The 16036-nt window shown below is 41.6% G+C and overlaps 2 protein-coding genes across 3 annotated transcripts; both read left to right on the top strand.

The window, feature by feature from the left end:
* Nucleotides 1-976: 976 nt before the first annotated feature.
* Nucleotides 977-9081, top strand: tmpob (thymopoietin b). The gene is made up of 6 exons (XM_003443996.5): nucleotides 977-1607; nucleotides 1771-1888; nucleotides 2976-3128; nucleotides 3315-3424; nucleotides 4077-4174; nucleotides 6617-9081. Exons 1-6 carry the CDS (start codon nucleotides 1374-1376, stop codon nucleotides 6999-7001), a joined length of 1098 nt encoding a protein of 365 aa, XP_003444044.1. The 5' UTR covers nucleotides 977-1373; the 3' UTR covers nucleotides 7002-9081.
* Nucleotides 9082-10429: 1348 nt separating this feature from the next.
* Nucleotides 10430-16024, top strand: ldhbb (lactate dehydrogenase Bb). Of its 2 annotated transcripts, none has more exons than XM_005450963.4 (8): nucleotides 10430-10575; nucleotides 12334-12470; nucleotides 12884-13001; nucleotides 13217-13390; nucleotides 13495-13668; nucleotides 13754-13871; nucleotides 14402-14525; nucleotides 15380-16024. In XM_005450963.4, exons 2-8 carry the CDS (start codon nucleotides 12342-12344, stop codon nucleotides 15545-15547), a joined length of 1005 nt encoding a protein of 334 aa, XP_005451020.1. In that variant the 5' UTR covers nucleotides 10430-10575; nucleotides 12334-12341; the 3' UTR covers nucleotides 15548-16024. The 2 variants fall into 2 exon arrangements, with proteins under 2 accessions (XP_005451020.1, XP_003443940.1); XM_003443892.5 differs by lacking the exon at nucleotides 10430-10575 and adding an exon at nucleotides 11637-11950.
* Nucleotides 16025-16036: the final 12 nt, after the last annotated feature.

Genomic DNA, 16036 nt, shown 5'->3' on the forward strand with positions numbered 1-16036 from the left:
TCATCGTTTGATGGATGCATCGGAGAGCAACTTAGGGTTTAGTATCTTGCCCAAGGGTACTCTGGCATACAGAATGGAGCAGCAAGGTATCAAACCACCAACCTTCCAATTAGTAGATGACCCCATTTGTCCAGCACTCTATAAAAAAACTAAAGATGTGCAACTTGTAATGCAATATAGCAAGCATGTTTTCATCTTTTAAGCTGTCCTGCTGTCTACAAAAGTATTCATGCTTATAGATTAAAATCTAATGATCATGCGGATCCTTGGTACACATCTATGAAAAAAGTCTTAAAACATATTCTTGGCTTTTTTTCAGTGCTCTTTTTTTCTATATATTTTTTTTATTATTCCTTTGAAAGTTGCCAATTAATTATACCTGCCTGCTTTATCCCTGCAAAGCAGAATTTGTGCATTTATAACGTTAATAAAGTTTGCTTGCTTTCTGACTTCATAATAAACAGCATTAAGCCTTGGATAACCAATTTCTTTTCAGTAAATATGCGGCATTATGCTGCCCTCTTCTGTTACAGAGGTAGACTTCATCTAAATCGCGGAACATACGCCCATTGCCATGTGTAGCATGAAAATCTGTAGGGGCTCTATATTATTACAGATAATCAAGTTATTTACTACTAATGATTAGACTAAATTCATGTGGCAAACGGGATGGATAGAAACTGCAGCTGTATGGAAGCTTTTAACAGCTATCGCCATTGTAACATTGTTATCTCTTCCCTTGTTGCAGCGAATCAAATTAGTGTTTTAAACTCGCATCTGCCCGCTTCATAAAATCCCAGTATCAATAAAGTCCTTAAAATGAAACTAATATAAGAATTTCGTCGACGGGATTTAATGTAAAGCTGTTATCCAAAACCCACAAAGCTTCGGTTTCTTTGTCGCGGCAGCCTGCCAAGGTTCCATTCATAGCAGGCCAATCAGAGAAGAGCTTACTGAGGACTTCCATCCAATAGCAGCGCTGTTTGTTGTTTGGCCCTGTTGCGACCGCGGACAGACAGAAGCAAGTGGACCGGTTTGAAGCTAAGCTAATTCAGTCAAATTACATCAAGTTAATTTAGCTTTTTTCACTGATTTCATTTACAGCAAACGCGCTTATCTGTTTTCGAAAAATCAAAGCTATCTGTAAATAGTCGAACCGGTGGGCTAACGAGAAGAATTGGGCGTTTATCTTAATAAACCGCTTCTGTCCTGCTAGCTTAATTGGCAGCGGGTAGGCGCCACTTCTGTTTGACAACAGCGCTATTCCGTCACGTTCCCGGTGTTGTTTGTAGCGGCTCGGCGAACTAGCTAATTTCCGTTAGCTACGAAGGAAATCACTCAGATTTTTTTTTAACAATAAAAATAAAGTTAGAATGGCAGAATTCCTCGAAGATCCGTCGGTTCTCACGAAAGACAAGCTGAAGAACGAGCTTACGGCAAACAATGTGCCCCTTCCCAGCGGAGAGCATAAAAAAGAAGTGTATGTGCAGCTGTATCTGAAGAACCTGACCGTACTGAACAACAAGAAGACCCCACCTGCAGACACCTTCTCCAGCGATGAAGAGTTACCTGCCCCGGTGGTGTCAAACAAAAGTCGCTCCGGAAGGGTAAGTTTCTAATTGCTAAAAATTAGGTTTTATTTTTACTTTTTCCCACATGTGGTTTGATGGTAGTCTCCACGCGTCTGATTGCACTGGTTTATGTTTCGAAAATTGCCGCACTAATGTTTCCCTTTTTTTTTTCTTTTCTTTTTTTTTCACCTTTTTACAGAAAGCTACCAGAAAGACAGACAAGCCTCGCGCGGAGGAAGTGGAGGTGACAGATCTGACAGATGAAGACTTAAAACAGCAGCTGGCAAAGCACGGTGTGGAAGTCGGACCCATTGTTGGTGAGTTCAAATGTAACTTATCAAGATGGCAAGAGCACAGATACAAACAGAAAAATTAAAAATATTTTTTAAAAGGAAAATTTTAAAAAAGGAAAATAAAAAACAATAGTAATACATTCTTTAAAAACTGTATCAAACAATGATACTAATAGCGCGATATTTTTATACTAATCACAGTCGAAACAGGAAAATCTGGCTTTTTTTTTTGTTTTTTGTTTTTGTTTGTTTTTTTGTTTAGTGTAAGATTTGATCTAATTCCAACCCAACCCAAGACTATACAAATGTACAACACCGTAGTCAAAACAAGTCAAGTCTAGTCCAACAATAAATGTCAAGACGTATACTGTCATAAGAGAATATGTTTGTTTTAAAGGTAAATTATATTTTTAAACCCATTTTTTGTAACAGCAAAAACAGTTAGTCAGGGTTTTCCAGTTATAAAAATAAAAATGGCAGTGCATTTGTTACACTGTGCCGTGGATTGTTGCTAAATCCATGGCTACAAGGAGCCTAATATATGAGTTATGTGAGATGAATGTAATTACTTGCAATGATTAAATACAAAGTCGATGAGGGGTCAGGGAAAACAAACAAATTATAGTTGGGCTAAATTAGTGAACTAAACAAATCTAAAACTGAAAATAGTCGGTTTTAGTAAGTTTGTTACTACTGTTAGTTACTGCTGGTAACTCCCACTCCTCTTATAATAAAAAAGAAAAATGCAAAAAGCAACTGAGGAAAAAAGCTTGAGGAGAGGGAGACGTGCAGATGAGTCTCCACAGCCAGTTAGTACGATGAATCAGCGAGCATTTTAACAAGATGATGGAAAAAAACCATATGCAGGCAGCAGATCAACCGATGCATCAAGGCACACCTAACACAAAACTTTTATGATAAGAATCAAATCCATTGTCCAAAAAAATTATAAAAATCTGTACTATGCAGGACATTGCATAATCGTACAATGAAAATGAAATGATACAAAGATGCCACTAAATCTGAAAAGAAAACTAAGACAAACACTGTGCAAACGTCTAATGAAAGGCATGAATTATTTTCCCTTTAAACCCTCTCTGTGTCCTTTCAGCCTCTACCCGTAAGCTGTATGAGAAGAGGCTGCAGAAGCTTTTGGACCAGCCTCCAGCTGAACCCGAAGCTCCTACTGTCACAACTCTCCCCAAGGCAGACAGTAACCAGAACGGCAACACAAACTCCGACCAGTACAGCGACAAAGAAGACGGTGAGCCCTTGGGGGGGGGTGTTGGTTGATTGGTTGGTTGGTTGGTTGTTTGGGGGTTTCATGAAGGAAAAAGTTTCCAAATCGGTTGCAATAGGCCCATGAGTATTATACATATTTGTAATACCCCATGGGTATTACAAATACACATCATGGTATTGATGTTGCCTCATTTCAATCTTTACACAGAGGAGGTCCCTGCCCCTGAACCAGAGCCAGTTCCTGTGGTAGAGAAGCCTGTGAGGAGCAGAGGAAAAGCTCCTGTCACTGTGAGAACCAGCAGCAAACGGCAGACAAAGGTGAGGCTCACTCTGCCAACTCTGCATCAGTAATAATAATTGGCAGTCTCAGAGAGCAAAGTGTCTTAAGTGGATTTAGTTATTTAATATTATAGATTACTAAAAAGCCAACAAATAGACTGATAATTTTCTAACCTGTCTTATTCATAACAATTCCCGCAGAGTAAAACGGACCAAGCATAAAGATAAATTCATGCATCACTTGACCCACTCTGGATTCAGTTGATGTTTTTCTGCATCACCAACTGAATGCATGCACATTCTCGTCACTCTGCAGCACGCAGAGTTTGCACAGCTTCAGTTTAACTGCAGGGTGTGATGTGGTGGTATTACCAATGTTCAGCTCAAAAGGGTGAATGTGTAACACATTTCATCAGCAAAAGGAAATAATCAGTGAAAATGTGACACTTAAAGTCAATTTAAACTAAAACTTCACCAGCTTCAGGCCAGGATTTGTGCTTAGTTTTATTTGGTATCAGTATCTAGCTAGATAAGAACAGTGCCACTAGCATAACACTCAAATCACAACACTAAAGATGTTGACTTCAAGCTCAGCTTACCTCACTAACCTGCTCATCTCGCTTCATCGCACCCCACTATAATTACAGCATAGTTTCAGTTTGTGTGAACATGTTTTATGTTACATTGACAGGTGGTGGAGGAGATTCCTGAAGAGACCCCTAAAAAGGCCACTGAGAGTGTGGTTGAAGATATCCTTGCCAATGAAATAAGCACACCAACTGGCATCAGGTAACGCCTGATAATCGTGTTTTGTGTTATTTATCTTTATTTGTTTTGAAACTGTTGTATGGAACATGCGAACCGAATGTTTAGAAATATTAAAGAACACGATTACTGTGATGTGTTAGAGAGTCGGAGGGTTTTTGACAGTGCTACAGTGCAGACTCCAGCAAGTGTAATTGTTCTTGGTAGCCAAAAAAAAAAAACTAAACATGGGTTATTATCATTTGGAATACACAGAAGGCTGTGACTATGTCTGTTTACTACGTAATGCTAACGCAAAGCCAGTAATCTGCTTGGTGTGTAAGTAAAACTGATCAACATTTGTTAGCTCAAACTCTAAAACAATCTGCTTGGCTTTGACACTTTACCCAAACTACATAAAAAAGCTAAACATGGCATAAGAAGACATTAGAAATGCCTGGGAAATGCTGTAATTCACTTGCAGTTCTTTCCATCTACTTGGAGCACAAATCAACTGAAGAAAATACTGAATTTTTTTTGTGTGCTGTCAATATTGGTCACAAAGACTCATAAAAATTCGCATTGAAGAAAACTTCAATCAGTTCCTCTCAAAACCCAGCCAGTGTCTATTTGAGCAACCACTTGGTGACAGTGGGGGGGGGGAAACAGGAAGAAATCTGTTAAGAGACTCAGCAATCTGACTCAGCCAGTTAGGGTCTAAAGAAGAAGGAAGCAGTAGTAGGATTGTTGTTGTTTTTGTGTTTTGTTTTTTTAAACCAGTAACACAGGGTGCACCAGCTTATCTCCAATTTTTTAATTTACTGCAGTCCAGCCCTCCTCACTGCGATAGATCAAGGAAGCTAGCTAAGGATGTATTTGAACAGACCTCTTTCACTTTAAGTGTTTTGTGATTGAGCACAAACGAGTAAACTTAAAGCTGCCATGCACCATTCAGGACCCCTTGCTGTTTTCACTACATTATCAGCATCTCAGATAAAAAGGGCTAAAGAGTGCTGTTGGAGGCCTTTAGTAGCCTTGTGAAAAGCAGACAAGCGCTCCCTGACTTTTTCTCTTTTTTTTAACAGGCCTTTTTAGCCGAATTACATGTTTGCTTTGGCGGAGAATCTGAAAAGTTGCCTCCAGCTGAACACTCGGATTTCAGTCTGTTATCTCGCTTACAATGTAGCTTGGGATACATCACAGGAGTTTTAAAAGGACAATAACTAGCTAATTTAGCTCTTAGGTGATTCTATCAGCCAGGGAATTATTCTTTTTTTTCTTTTGAATATGTGAATGGTGTGTCGTGCAATGATGGCACATGCTTCTGTACAAACAGGAGAAACATGGAAATCTACAGCTGTCAAGTGTCTTTGAAACAGAAGACAACACTCTTTAGGGGAAAAATACACAAAAAATAGTTTCAGTGCAAAGGTAAAGCTAGCATGTTACAAATCTGAGGATGTTTTCACACATCCTCCTCCTGTATCATTTACTCTAGTCTGAATCAACGAAGTTTGGTTTCTTTTGACACAGCAAAAAAAAACAAACAAGCAAACCAAAATATGTCACTACAAACCACATGAGAAGGCTTTTTGGCCAGATACAGGAAACGCAGGAAGAAGTTGCTGTGTTCTCGACTGGTGGAGAACTTTAAACTCCATTTATATTTATCTGGGAAAATATTTTACATGTGTGTGCTCTGCCGCATTCCCAGAATACAAAAACCATACCTGGCTACAGGAAGACTTTTAGCTCAGACTTGAAGTATTCACCTCAGATGCTCTAGAGCAGGGGTCTGCCTTTTATTGAACTACTAAATAAACAAATTGGTATTCTCTTTCTGGCCAGATACGTGGCAGCGCTTCAGCTACAATTTTGTTTGTATTTATCAAAAATAAAATGCAGACATAAGTGTACACATTAGTTTTTGACTGCTAGTGAAAAAATGTTTTCTTTACAAATACTCTCTCACTGAACTAACACAGCCAATCCCTCAACATGTTTGTACTCTCTGCTCATATGGCCTTCATATTGAATTTTTTTTTTTTTTTTTTTTTTTTTTTTTTTTTTTTTGCTTTTTAAAGAACTTATTTTAACATTGCGGTCAACAAAAAACAAATCGTCCCTAACAAAAAAATAACTTCAAGGGCCAAATTGCATTATACAAGTAGGGTGACGTGGGCCGCGAGTTTGACATCCCCCTGTTCTAGAGTTTTTGATTTTTGGTTTTTTTTTGGAACTAGATTAATTCACATTACAGCACAAAAAGATAGTGTTGCTTTATTTTGTGCAAAGAAAAGAAGTTCTTTAAATGGCAAGGTTAAATATTTAAAATCTTTAAATTTGGGTCTAGATCCTTTTGATCTGCTCAGAAAAGATCATAATATGTGAGCGTGAGCTGTGGGGAAAACTGTTGAGTGCACAGATGTATTTGTTTATTTTCAGTCTAATCAAATTTTTCCTGTTTTTTGTTTTGTTTTTTATCAGTGCGACCTGCAGGCGTCCAATCAGAGGGGCAGCTGGTCGGCCTTTAAAACCAAGTGAGTACTGGCTCGATGAGTCCCGCGTGAAGACCGATGTCCACACCGAATACAACTTGTATTCGGAGTCTCTGTCCCGGCCGAGCTTCACGGTCTCCCCAAACGCAGCACCGGTTCGACGAAGCTTCCTGCCCCTGCTGCTCAAGCTCCTGCTCCTTGTGGTGGTGTGCGCTTCTCTGTTCTTCGTCTACCAGAACCTGGACGCCGAACAGATCAGTACCCTTAAAGGTCTCTCTGACAGCGTCGTCGTCCCGGTCCAAAGCGCTGTGGACAAAGTCGCCACCTACCTGGGCATCAGCGGCAGCAGTGTCGCAGAGGGCAACCCCAAGTAAAGACCATCAGCAGCCCCTCGCCATACCCACAGCACCTCCCTGCCGCCCACCACAGCACACCACAACTCAAGCAGTAAACCTTGCTCACCTCTTTTCCTCCATGTGTGGACAGATTTAATTGGAACGATTAAAAATTGTCCTCTCTGGACTCGGACTTTCCTCCTGCCACAAGAGGGAGGTATATTCAAACAGTAGCTTCTGGATAACACTGTTTGTGGCAGTCAGAAGAGACTAATTTTAATGTTGAGTTTAATCTGTGAATTGTTTGTGTCTTTGTGTGTATTATAACCCTCATATGTAGAAATGAGTGCAGAACGGAGAGGCCATTTTTATCCGTGCATGGTTGTAGTTTTTAAAGGTCATACTGTAGTTTTTTCCGACGCTGTGTGCCAGGTGTTTTCTGACGGTGAAGTGCCTGGACACTATTAGCACTTAGTGCCCTCCCGTACATCTACATATATATAATTTTCTTTTTTCTTTTTATCCCCAAGCACAAAGCAGCGCTTATACTCACACCAGAATGTCTACACCCGTGTTTCTTTATCAAATAGGGACGCACTCATGTATCGAATGGTGTTGGCTGTTATTGGCCTTGTTAACTGATCAGCTTATTGGCAAATATGATGACATTTCATTGGCATTGGGGGAGGGGGTTATTTGTTGTGTGTCATCCGTTTTGTGCTAAATGTTCAAAGATAGTTTGATAAAGTGATATTTAGTTACTATGATGATGATTTCTGTGTTTCCCTGCCACAGAAGGGGAATATAAAAACAAGATAAATAAAAGCCAGCATTAGCTTTAGGCCGTACTGTCACTGTAAGCATTGCTGTCAGGCCAAATTTTCACAATCAGTGCGTCTTTGGTATCAATTTCAACATTTTCTCTCCAGTTATAGTGTTAAGTAGAATGTTTGATTTATTTCTATGGTGCTCAGGTTGATTCAGCTCAAACTTTTTCATGTGGTCTGTGTTGGGAGGAGGCGTGGTGTAATCGGGTCACGTCACTGCATGAGGAAAATCAGCCCACATTCAAGCATGAATTAGAAGCTTTTTTTTTTATAAATCTTTTTTTAATAGCTGATCACTGCTAAGATGATCTCTCATAACCGGATTTGTGATAATGGCTTAAATTTTAATTCTCGGCTTTGTGTATTGTAGCGATTTTTACACTGGGCAGGTTGAGGTTATAAAGTTTACTCTGCTTTCTGCGTCTTGCATCGACATTGTCGTTTAAGACTTGCAAACAGAAAATTATGAGGAAAATAAAGAATTCAGCGATCACAGGTTACTGGTTTTTCCATCCCTGCCAGTCCAGTTCATGTGAGTTTCCACGCATTGAGTTGTAGTGCTCTGTTGTGCTTTTTCTTTTGTCCTGTTTTTATAAGATTTCTGATCCTTCGGTCCTTTATGCAGGGCTGGCTGTTTAGCGTGCACCCACATAGCCCACCTCACAGCTGCAGGTGTTTCCAAGAGGAGGAAAGTAAATCCTTTTATTTTATTTTATTTTTTTTTTCCTCTCCTCTTTGTTTTTGTTTTGTTTTTTTCAGAACAGTTAGCCTCATTTTGTTTTTGTCACAACTTCTGCCTGGGCAAAATTATAAAGATGCTCCAGGTTTCTCTGAATGGGGTTGTTTATCCGTTTGGAGTAACAAGCAAGGATGCATTTACTCGAGGGGGTGTTGGAAGATTTCTCGGTGGCGGGGATTGTTTCTATTTTGATATTTTTCTAAAGTGGCGTGTTCAACTTTTTATAGCATATTGTAAAGCAATACATGCAAGTAATACTGTATCTTAATCTGAACCTTGCTGAGTTTAACTCAAGTGATTTGATCATCAGGCAGCTCTCCCACAACGGACAGAAACGACAGGGGTTATGTGGGTAAGGATTCTGGATCTGTTTATTTATGATAAAGGCAGTGTATCATAAAATAAACTTGGTTGTTGCCAGATTTTTTTTTTTCTTCTGTCTGTGAATCCTTTGAGACCAATGAGTGTTTTTTGCATGTTTTGTTTTTCTTTTTTGAACGCCATAGCTTTTCATTTATTGAACATTTGTTGTGATATTAAATAAGAAATCAGATATTGTAGCTTCTGTTGTCATCACTGTAAACTCATGGAGACAATTAGAATCTCTGAAGTAAAAATGGTGTTCACTGTGCGGTATTACATTGCTCTCAGAAGCTAGCTTTAATTTGTTTGACAGCGGGCCTCTTCCAGGCTCCAGGATGGCCCCAGTAACCCTACCCAGGGTAAGTTAATCTGCACCATTGGTCTATAAGTCATGGTCTTAGTCAGGCCCCTCACCCAGAACCAATTTGCCTTAGGAGATGCTACCAGCAGCAAATTGTCCAGGACAAGATCACTCAGTCACACAGACGCCTCCATGACAATAGAGTAGTAGGTCATGGAGTTGAGTTCAGGGGCCTCACTAAGATGCCTACAGAAGGCCTCATAGGTAAGGTGTTTCATGCACGTGGTACTGGGTGGAGACCCAAGACAGGCTGGAGAGATTATGCATCTCAGCTGGCTTAGGTACCTCCCAATATTCCCCCAGAAGACATGTAGGAAGTGGCTGGAGAGAGGGAGTTCCAGGCACCTCTGCTTGGACTGCTGCCTCCAGGACCCATCCATGGAAGGAGGGAAGGATGGATGTTAACTATTTTAAAAACCGAGCAAGCACATGCATTGGTGGCTTTTTAAACGCAATGAAAAGAATGCGTTTGCACTTTCCTGCATTTCATGCCTTTCCTCATGAACTGCACACAGTGTTTATGAATCTTTTCTGCATGAGACTGTGTATCCCCCTGCTGGTTCACTGGTGTGTGTGCTTGTGTTTGACAAAGTGTCCTCATGACACTCAGATCCAGCAGTGTGTAAACAAGGACTCAGCATCCAAATGCTCGATCAGTCCACACCTGCAGCTGAATCATAGATTTATTTCTTGGAACAGTTTAAAGAAAAATGCAAGCAGAAATAAGTTTGTTTGTTTTTTGTTTGTTTTTTTAAAGATAATTGAAAGTCAGGAAATAAAGGCAAAATGACCTAATTTATATTAGGTATATTTACATAGTGAGGTAAAAGGCAGGTCTTGTCTTTACTAATTCCATCAGAGTGTGTGAGTGTTGTACTGACACTAAAACTCAGGGGTTTTTTTGTTTGTGAATTATTAACTTTGCTAATTCCAACCCAAAAGACCAGCTAGAAGGACAAACAACACAAGACCAAATCTGCTGGAGTCGCCTGCATGTGGCATTCATTCACCCACTGAATATGTAAAGTAAATGTGACAATGGCTGCAACAATAACAGCTCTAATTGTGGTTTATGTTTTTGGAATAAGTAGTCATGTTTTGTTATTTCGCATGAAGTGTCAGTGAATGATGTACCAGCTGACTGTGGTGGCCGATGGAGTGCCAAAGTGAGTCTTTGCAGGGGACACAGAGGCTTAGCCCATTAAATCCGGCAGACTGCAGGCTGACAGCACAACAGGAAGAAGAGTAGCCGCACCGTACCACGCAACAGAGGCGAGTCTCACTGTAGCCCAAGGAGTTATACCTGGACGCTCAACAAAACAGGTGAACTGCGGTATTTCCGTGTTGTGTAGATAGTATAATTTTATCTTTCTGTTGTTGAAACCTGTGTAGCAGTTTGTGACACCTGAACGCCTTCGGCTTTAATTTGCTTGCATCAGTCCTCTCTTCATCCTCGCTTTAGGGTGGTCCATTTCAGTGTGTGCAGAACTGTGAGTCACGTTTAAGTGTACATGTAAGTAGGGTCTGCTTGTGTTTACAGTGGATTTTGACAGTCAGAGTTTTTTTTTTTTTAAGGGATTTGTTTTCTCAACCACAAATGAAAAGTTGATGCATAAGCTAGAAGATAAAATTCTGCATTACATCAATTTTATAGCTGAGTTTGGGTCTTCAGGCTTTCCTGTTGCTTTGTTTTGTCATCATGTATTCATTATATCTCATCCTCGCCCGCAGTGGCTGTTTAGGTCAAGTTCAAGGCCGATGTAACTTTTTTCAGATGTCACAGCCGACTACTCCACTTTGTTGGAGTACCAACCATGCTTCTACTGCAGTTGACTGAGAGTTATGAAAACTGCTGTCACCCTCCTTCCCTCCTTCCCTCCCCAATGACCTTGGATGCTAAGCCATCTCATTAACCGCTCACATTTACATGACTGGAGTGCATGGTGCTGTCACCTGATAATCCAGCTTCAGTCTTGGATAATGAATGGACAGTTTCAGCATTGCACTTTCAATAGGAGCATATTCAGCATTCATGCCTGCTATTAGAGACGCACAGAGATGTTAATGTCTGTCTCTTTGAGCATAAGAGCCCCTTGCTTTACATTATTTGCAATTTGCAATGCATGGTTTTAATCTAATTATTTCTAAATGTATCTGATGGTTGTTTAACAACAGCATCATTTCAGATTCATTACAGGCCAGTGTTTTAAACTGTGCTTAGAGAGACATAAAGCAGGTCCCTTCATTCATTTAGAATAAATTATCAAGCCTTTTAGATCGAAATCAGCTGTTCTTTTGAGACCTCCCATTAGAGGTGAGGTGTAGCAGATGGAAGCAGCGTTAAGGGATTACAGTAACTCCTTTAACAGTCTGCAGTCAGTCAATCAAGTTTGGCATCCGATTATACTGCTATGTCCTCCCCATTTGGGAAGGAGGGAGGAAGGCGAGGAGCGGAGCTCTGTGCAGCTGACAGCTCCTCCATCTGGCCCTGAGTCACATGAGCTCTGTGGGACTGCTGCAGCTGAGCGGATACTTGCCTGGAGCGACTGCATTGCAAAAACTGTGACTCAGGGAGGTGTTGTGGATGCAGGAGGGGGGACGGAGCTCTGTAGGAACACGACTTAGTCATCCATCCAGGTGGCCATGCTGATTACATGGTGGTATTTATACCTTGCAGCTCGGAGCTTCATTGGACAATGCAAGTATTGCTGGTGTTTTTGTGTCTGGCCGTATGTCGTTTCAAGGTGAACTGTCTGCAGAGAGGGAACGCGTGAGACAGAATCTAATACGTTTCTGTCTGAGACCAGCTCGCTTTCTTCATACCTGCTAGAAAGGGAAATAATGCACTCTCTAGTTTGCTGTAAATGATCTAAGTGTCTGAGAAGTGGTTTTCTTCTATGCCACTGTGATGTATGTCAGGCTTGCGTTAGAAATCCCTATGCACGCTGACTTATTTATGAGTTGTGTGCATGCGAGGTTGCACGCAGGACCATTTGCTACTGTCGTGTCTGTGTAAAATGCTTTGCTGTTTCACCTGACCCTAAACACTCATCCCTTTCTTCTTTCATTTACACTTCTCAGCACTGAAAATGGCTTCAGTCCTGCAGAAACTGATCACACCGCTGTTCAGTGGTCCACCTGAGCCTCCGAGGAATAAAGTTACAGTAGTGGGTGTGGGCCAGGTTGGCATGGCCTGTGCTCTCAGCATCCTACTCAGGGTAAGAGTCTCACTGGTTCTGCCTCTCAGATTACCACACTGCCTGCTGGTGTCACGAGATGGGGTCATACTCAGGCTCTTCCAAGATTGCCACGAGATTACTGAACTCTTGGTGTCTGATCTGACCGTTATCCCTTTACTGCACTTGTTAACGAGGAAACATGTATTTGTAATCAAAAAGGGAGAATTACAGTGGATGCATCCTAAAGCTGTTCAGGTTTTATTTTCATTTACTTAAATTAGATAACCTGTTTCACCGTTAGACTGAATCAAACATCATAAAACAATTATTTAAGCCATTAGGCTTAAAACAGACTAGCTTGAAGCTTTCTAGTACATTCTTTTTTCATCTAGTTCTAATGGCAACAAGCAAGCTGTACTATGGATCAGTCTGACCTTGTCTGATATGTGCAGGAGCTGGCTGATGAGCTGGCGCTGGTGGATGTGGTGGAGGATAAGCTGAAAGGAGAGATGATGGACCTGCAGCATGGCAGCCTCTTCCTCAAAACCCCCAAAATAGTTGCAGATAAAGGCGAGTTCATATGGCAGACAAACACACACACATACATGCAAACACACAGGAGCTCAATCTCATAAAGCAGCCTTAGTTTTAATTAAAACTCTTTAATAAGTATTTACAGGGTGCAGCTCACTATGGAGCTCTTTAAATTTAATTTCCCACCTTTGCAAAGGTTTGAAGAAGAATGTGAACCCAAAGTGATCTGTTTTTTAAAATTTGTATTTCAGACTATTCGGTTACAGCTAACTCCCGCATCGTCGTGGTGACCGCCGGAGTCCGTCAGCAGGAGGGGGAGAGCAGGCTGAACCTCGTTCAGAGAAACGTCAACATCTTTAAGCACATCGTCCCCCAGATTGTCAGATACAGCCCTGACTGCATCATCATTGTTGTTTCCAATCCAGGTTCAGCCAACCACACAGCTCTTCTTTATTTACGTCCTCAGACATGAAGTCTTGCAGTATTCACCTTTTAACACTATAAATCTCTCTCTCTCTCTCTCTGACAGTCGATATACTGACTTATGTGACCTGGAAACTGAGCGGGCTTCCCAAGCACCGTGTCATCGGCAGCGGCACCAACTTGGACTCGGCGCGCTTCCGTTTCCTGATGGCCGACAAACTGGGAATCCACCCGAGCAGCTTCAATGGATGGATCCTGGGAGAGCATGGAGACACAAGTGGTGAGGATACTGTAGGCAATAACTGTGTATGGTGTGCATGTGTGTGTGCCTGCATGAAGGTTGATGGTTTCCAGATGTGTTACAGTGCCTGTGTGGAGTGGAACAAACGTGGCTGGAGTCAGCCTGCAGACGTTAAACCCTGATATCGGCACTGAGAGCGACGACGAGAACTGGAAAGAGACTCACAAGAAGGTGGTGGACAGGTAGGCTGGAGGTCGCCTAAATCTAGTTTATGGATACAATATTTTAAAGTATGATCTTTTTAAACTCACCTGCTAGTGGTGAGCCAATATCTCTATTCACTGATGGGCAAGTTGATTACAAAGTCACAGTCAATGCTGGACATGTGTGCTGTCAGCAAAGAGCTGCACCTTATTGGTCGGAAACCCTGACATGGGTCAGATTTCAAACTAAGGCCAACATGGAAGCTCATCTGCAAACTTTCTCTTCAATTCTGAAATCTTTCAGGCTAAAAGTCTTTCTTTCATGCTGGATCAACATCAGCTAGTTTAAAATATTCCACAATGAGTGTAGATCTCATCTGTACCGAGTCAACACCACGTCACTCCAAATACAATGGCTGACTGTTTAGACACGACACAGACGTATCACGAGCCTATCGCTGCCTTAGCTGTTACCTGTCGCTCTCTTAATCAATCTCGGTGAATTTTCATGATTTTAGACGCTTTAGACATATTTTTGTTTGTTTGTTTGTTTGTTTTACGTCTCTTAGTGCCTATGAGGTGATCAAACTGAAAGGCTACACCAACTGGGCCATCGGTCTCAGCGTAGCCGACCTGACAGAGAGTCTCATGAGGAACATGAACAGGATTCATCCCGTCTCCACCATGGTGGAGGTAGCAGACACTCATGTTCACGTAGTCGTTAAAGAATTTCCCAATATTCTTTAAAATATATTAACTAGAATTTTGAATCCAGAATTTATGAAGTGTAAGTGTAATTACCAGTTGTGTTAAATAAAGCCAATTTTCTGATAGTAAGGGTGAAACACTAAGCCAAAAAAGAATCATCAGATGTAATCATCTGTTTGGATAATCAATTAATATTCCAAAAAGCAAGTTTCAAGTAAAAACGCAGAACATTTGCAGGTTCAGTGGACACGTTCTCTAGACTTGAAGCCTGGCTACCTCAGTCGCAACAGCAAGGGTGTCGAACTCCAGGCCTCGAGGGCCGGTGTCCTGCAGGTTTTAGATATCACCCTGGGTCAACCTGAATCAGATGATTATTTCATTACTAGCCCTCATTACTAGACATGTTGAGGAGGTAATTTAACCATTTAAATCAGCTGTGTTGGCTCAAGGACACATCTAAAACCTGCAGGACACCGGCCCTTGAGGCCTGGAGTTCCCCACCCCTGCGTTAGAGCATAAGACTGTTGATCTCAGGCTGGTGGGCTCAAGCCCCACGTTGGGTGTTCAGCTTTCGACTCCACCCCCTTTGAGTTTGTGTGAGTACATATGTACTATATTTCATGATGTGTAGATGTACTAGATACTACTGCATACAACCCTCAGGGTATGTATGTTCTATCTATACACACAGAAATGTCATATTTTAATATTTAAAAAAAAATAGATCAAGAATTGTTAAATTGCTTTCCCTACAGTGACCCTCTTTAGACCTCTTTAGCTAGTCTTTGTTATGACGCTAAGCCCATCCACATAAAGACAGTGTGCTTTGTCATCAACAGGGCATGTACGGGATCAGTGATGAGGTCTATCTGAGTCTGCCGTGCGTGCTGAACAACGGGGGCGTGGCTAGCGTGATCAACATGACCCTGACAGATGAAGAGGTGGCCCAGCTGCAGGCCAGCGCTAACACGCTCTGGGACATCCAGAAGGACTTGCAGGACGTGTAACCTGCCGGCAGGGGGAGCCAATAGCTACACCTTCCTGACTACTCATGACCTTCAGCATCACTCCACGGTCACACCAGAAAGCTTTGCCCCTCTGCACCTTCAGCCTACTGCACTATGTAGATTCCCAGATGTTTGGAGGGGTTTCATCCAGCCAGATTTAGCCGTAGGGGTCAGTTTGTGCACTTCTGCTCGCTGGAGACCAAAAAGTGACCCCAATGATGAGTGAGATGCTCTGACTCATTTGTCCTTAGCTGTGTTGCACTGTGGGACCATGTGTCATGTTGCTCGCCTAATAAAAGAAGCGGGGGCTTAAAGGAATAAGTGCAGTGTTTCGGTTCTTCAGTGTTGGCTATTTATGTAGCGTGTTGTAGAAATCTGTGAACATGGGCTTTCTCTTTTGCTGAAAGTGAAGAGCAGAGTGTTACATGTGGCCTATGATTTAACAACATGGTTCAATAAAATAAATCCTAAAACCCTGCTGGAAGCTCA

The sequence above is a fragment of the Oreochromis niloticus genome, linkage group LG7, assembly GCF_001858045.2.
Source record: "Oreochromis niloticus isolate F11D_XX linkage group LG7, O_niloticus_UMD_NMBU, whole genome shotgun sequence".
Classification (NCBI taxonomy): Eukaryota; Metazoa; Chordata; class Actinopteri; order Cichliformes; family Cichlidae; genus Oreochromis; species Oreochromis niloticus.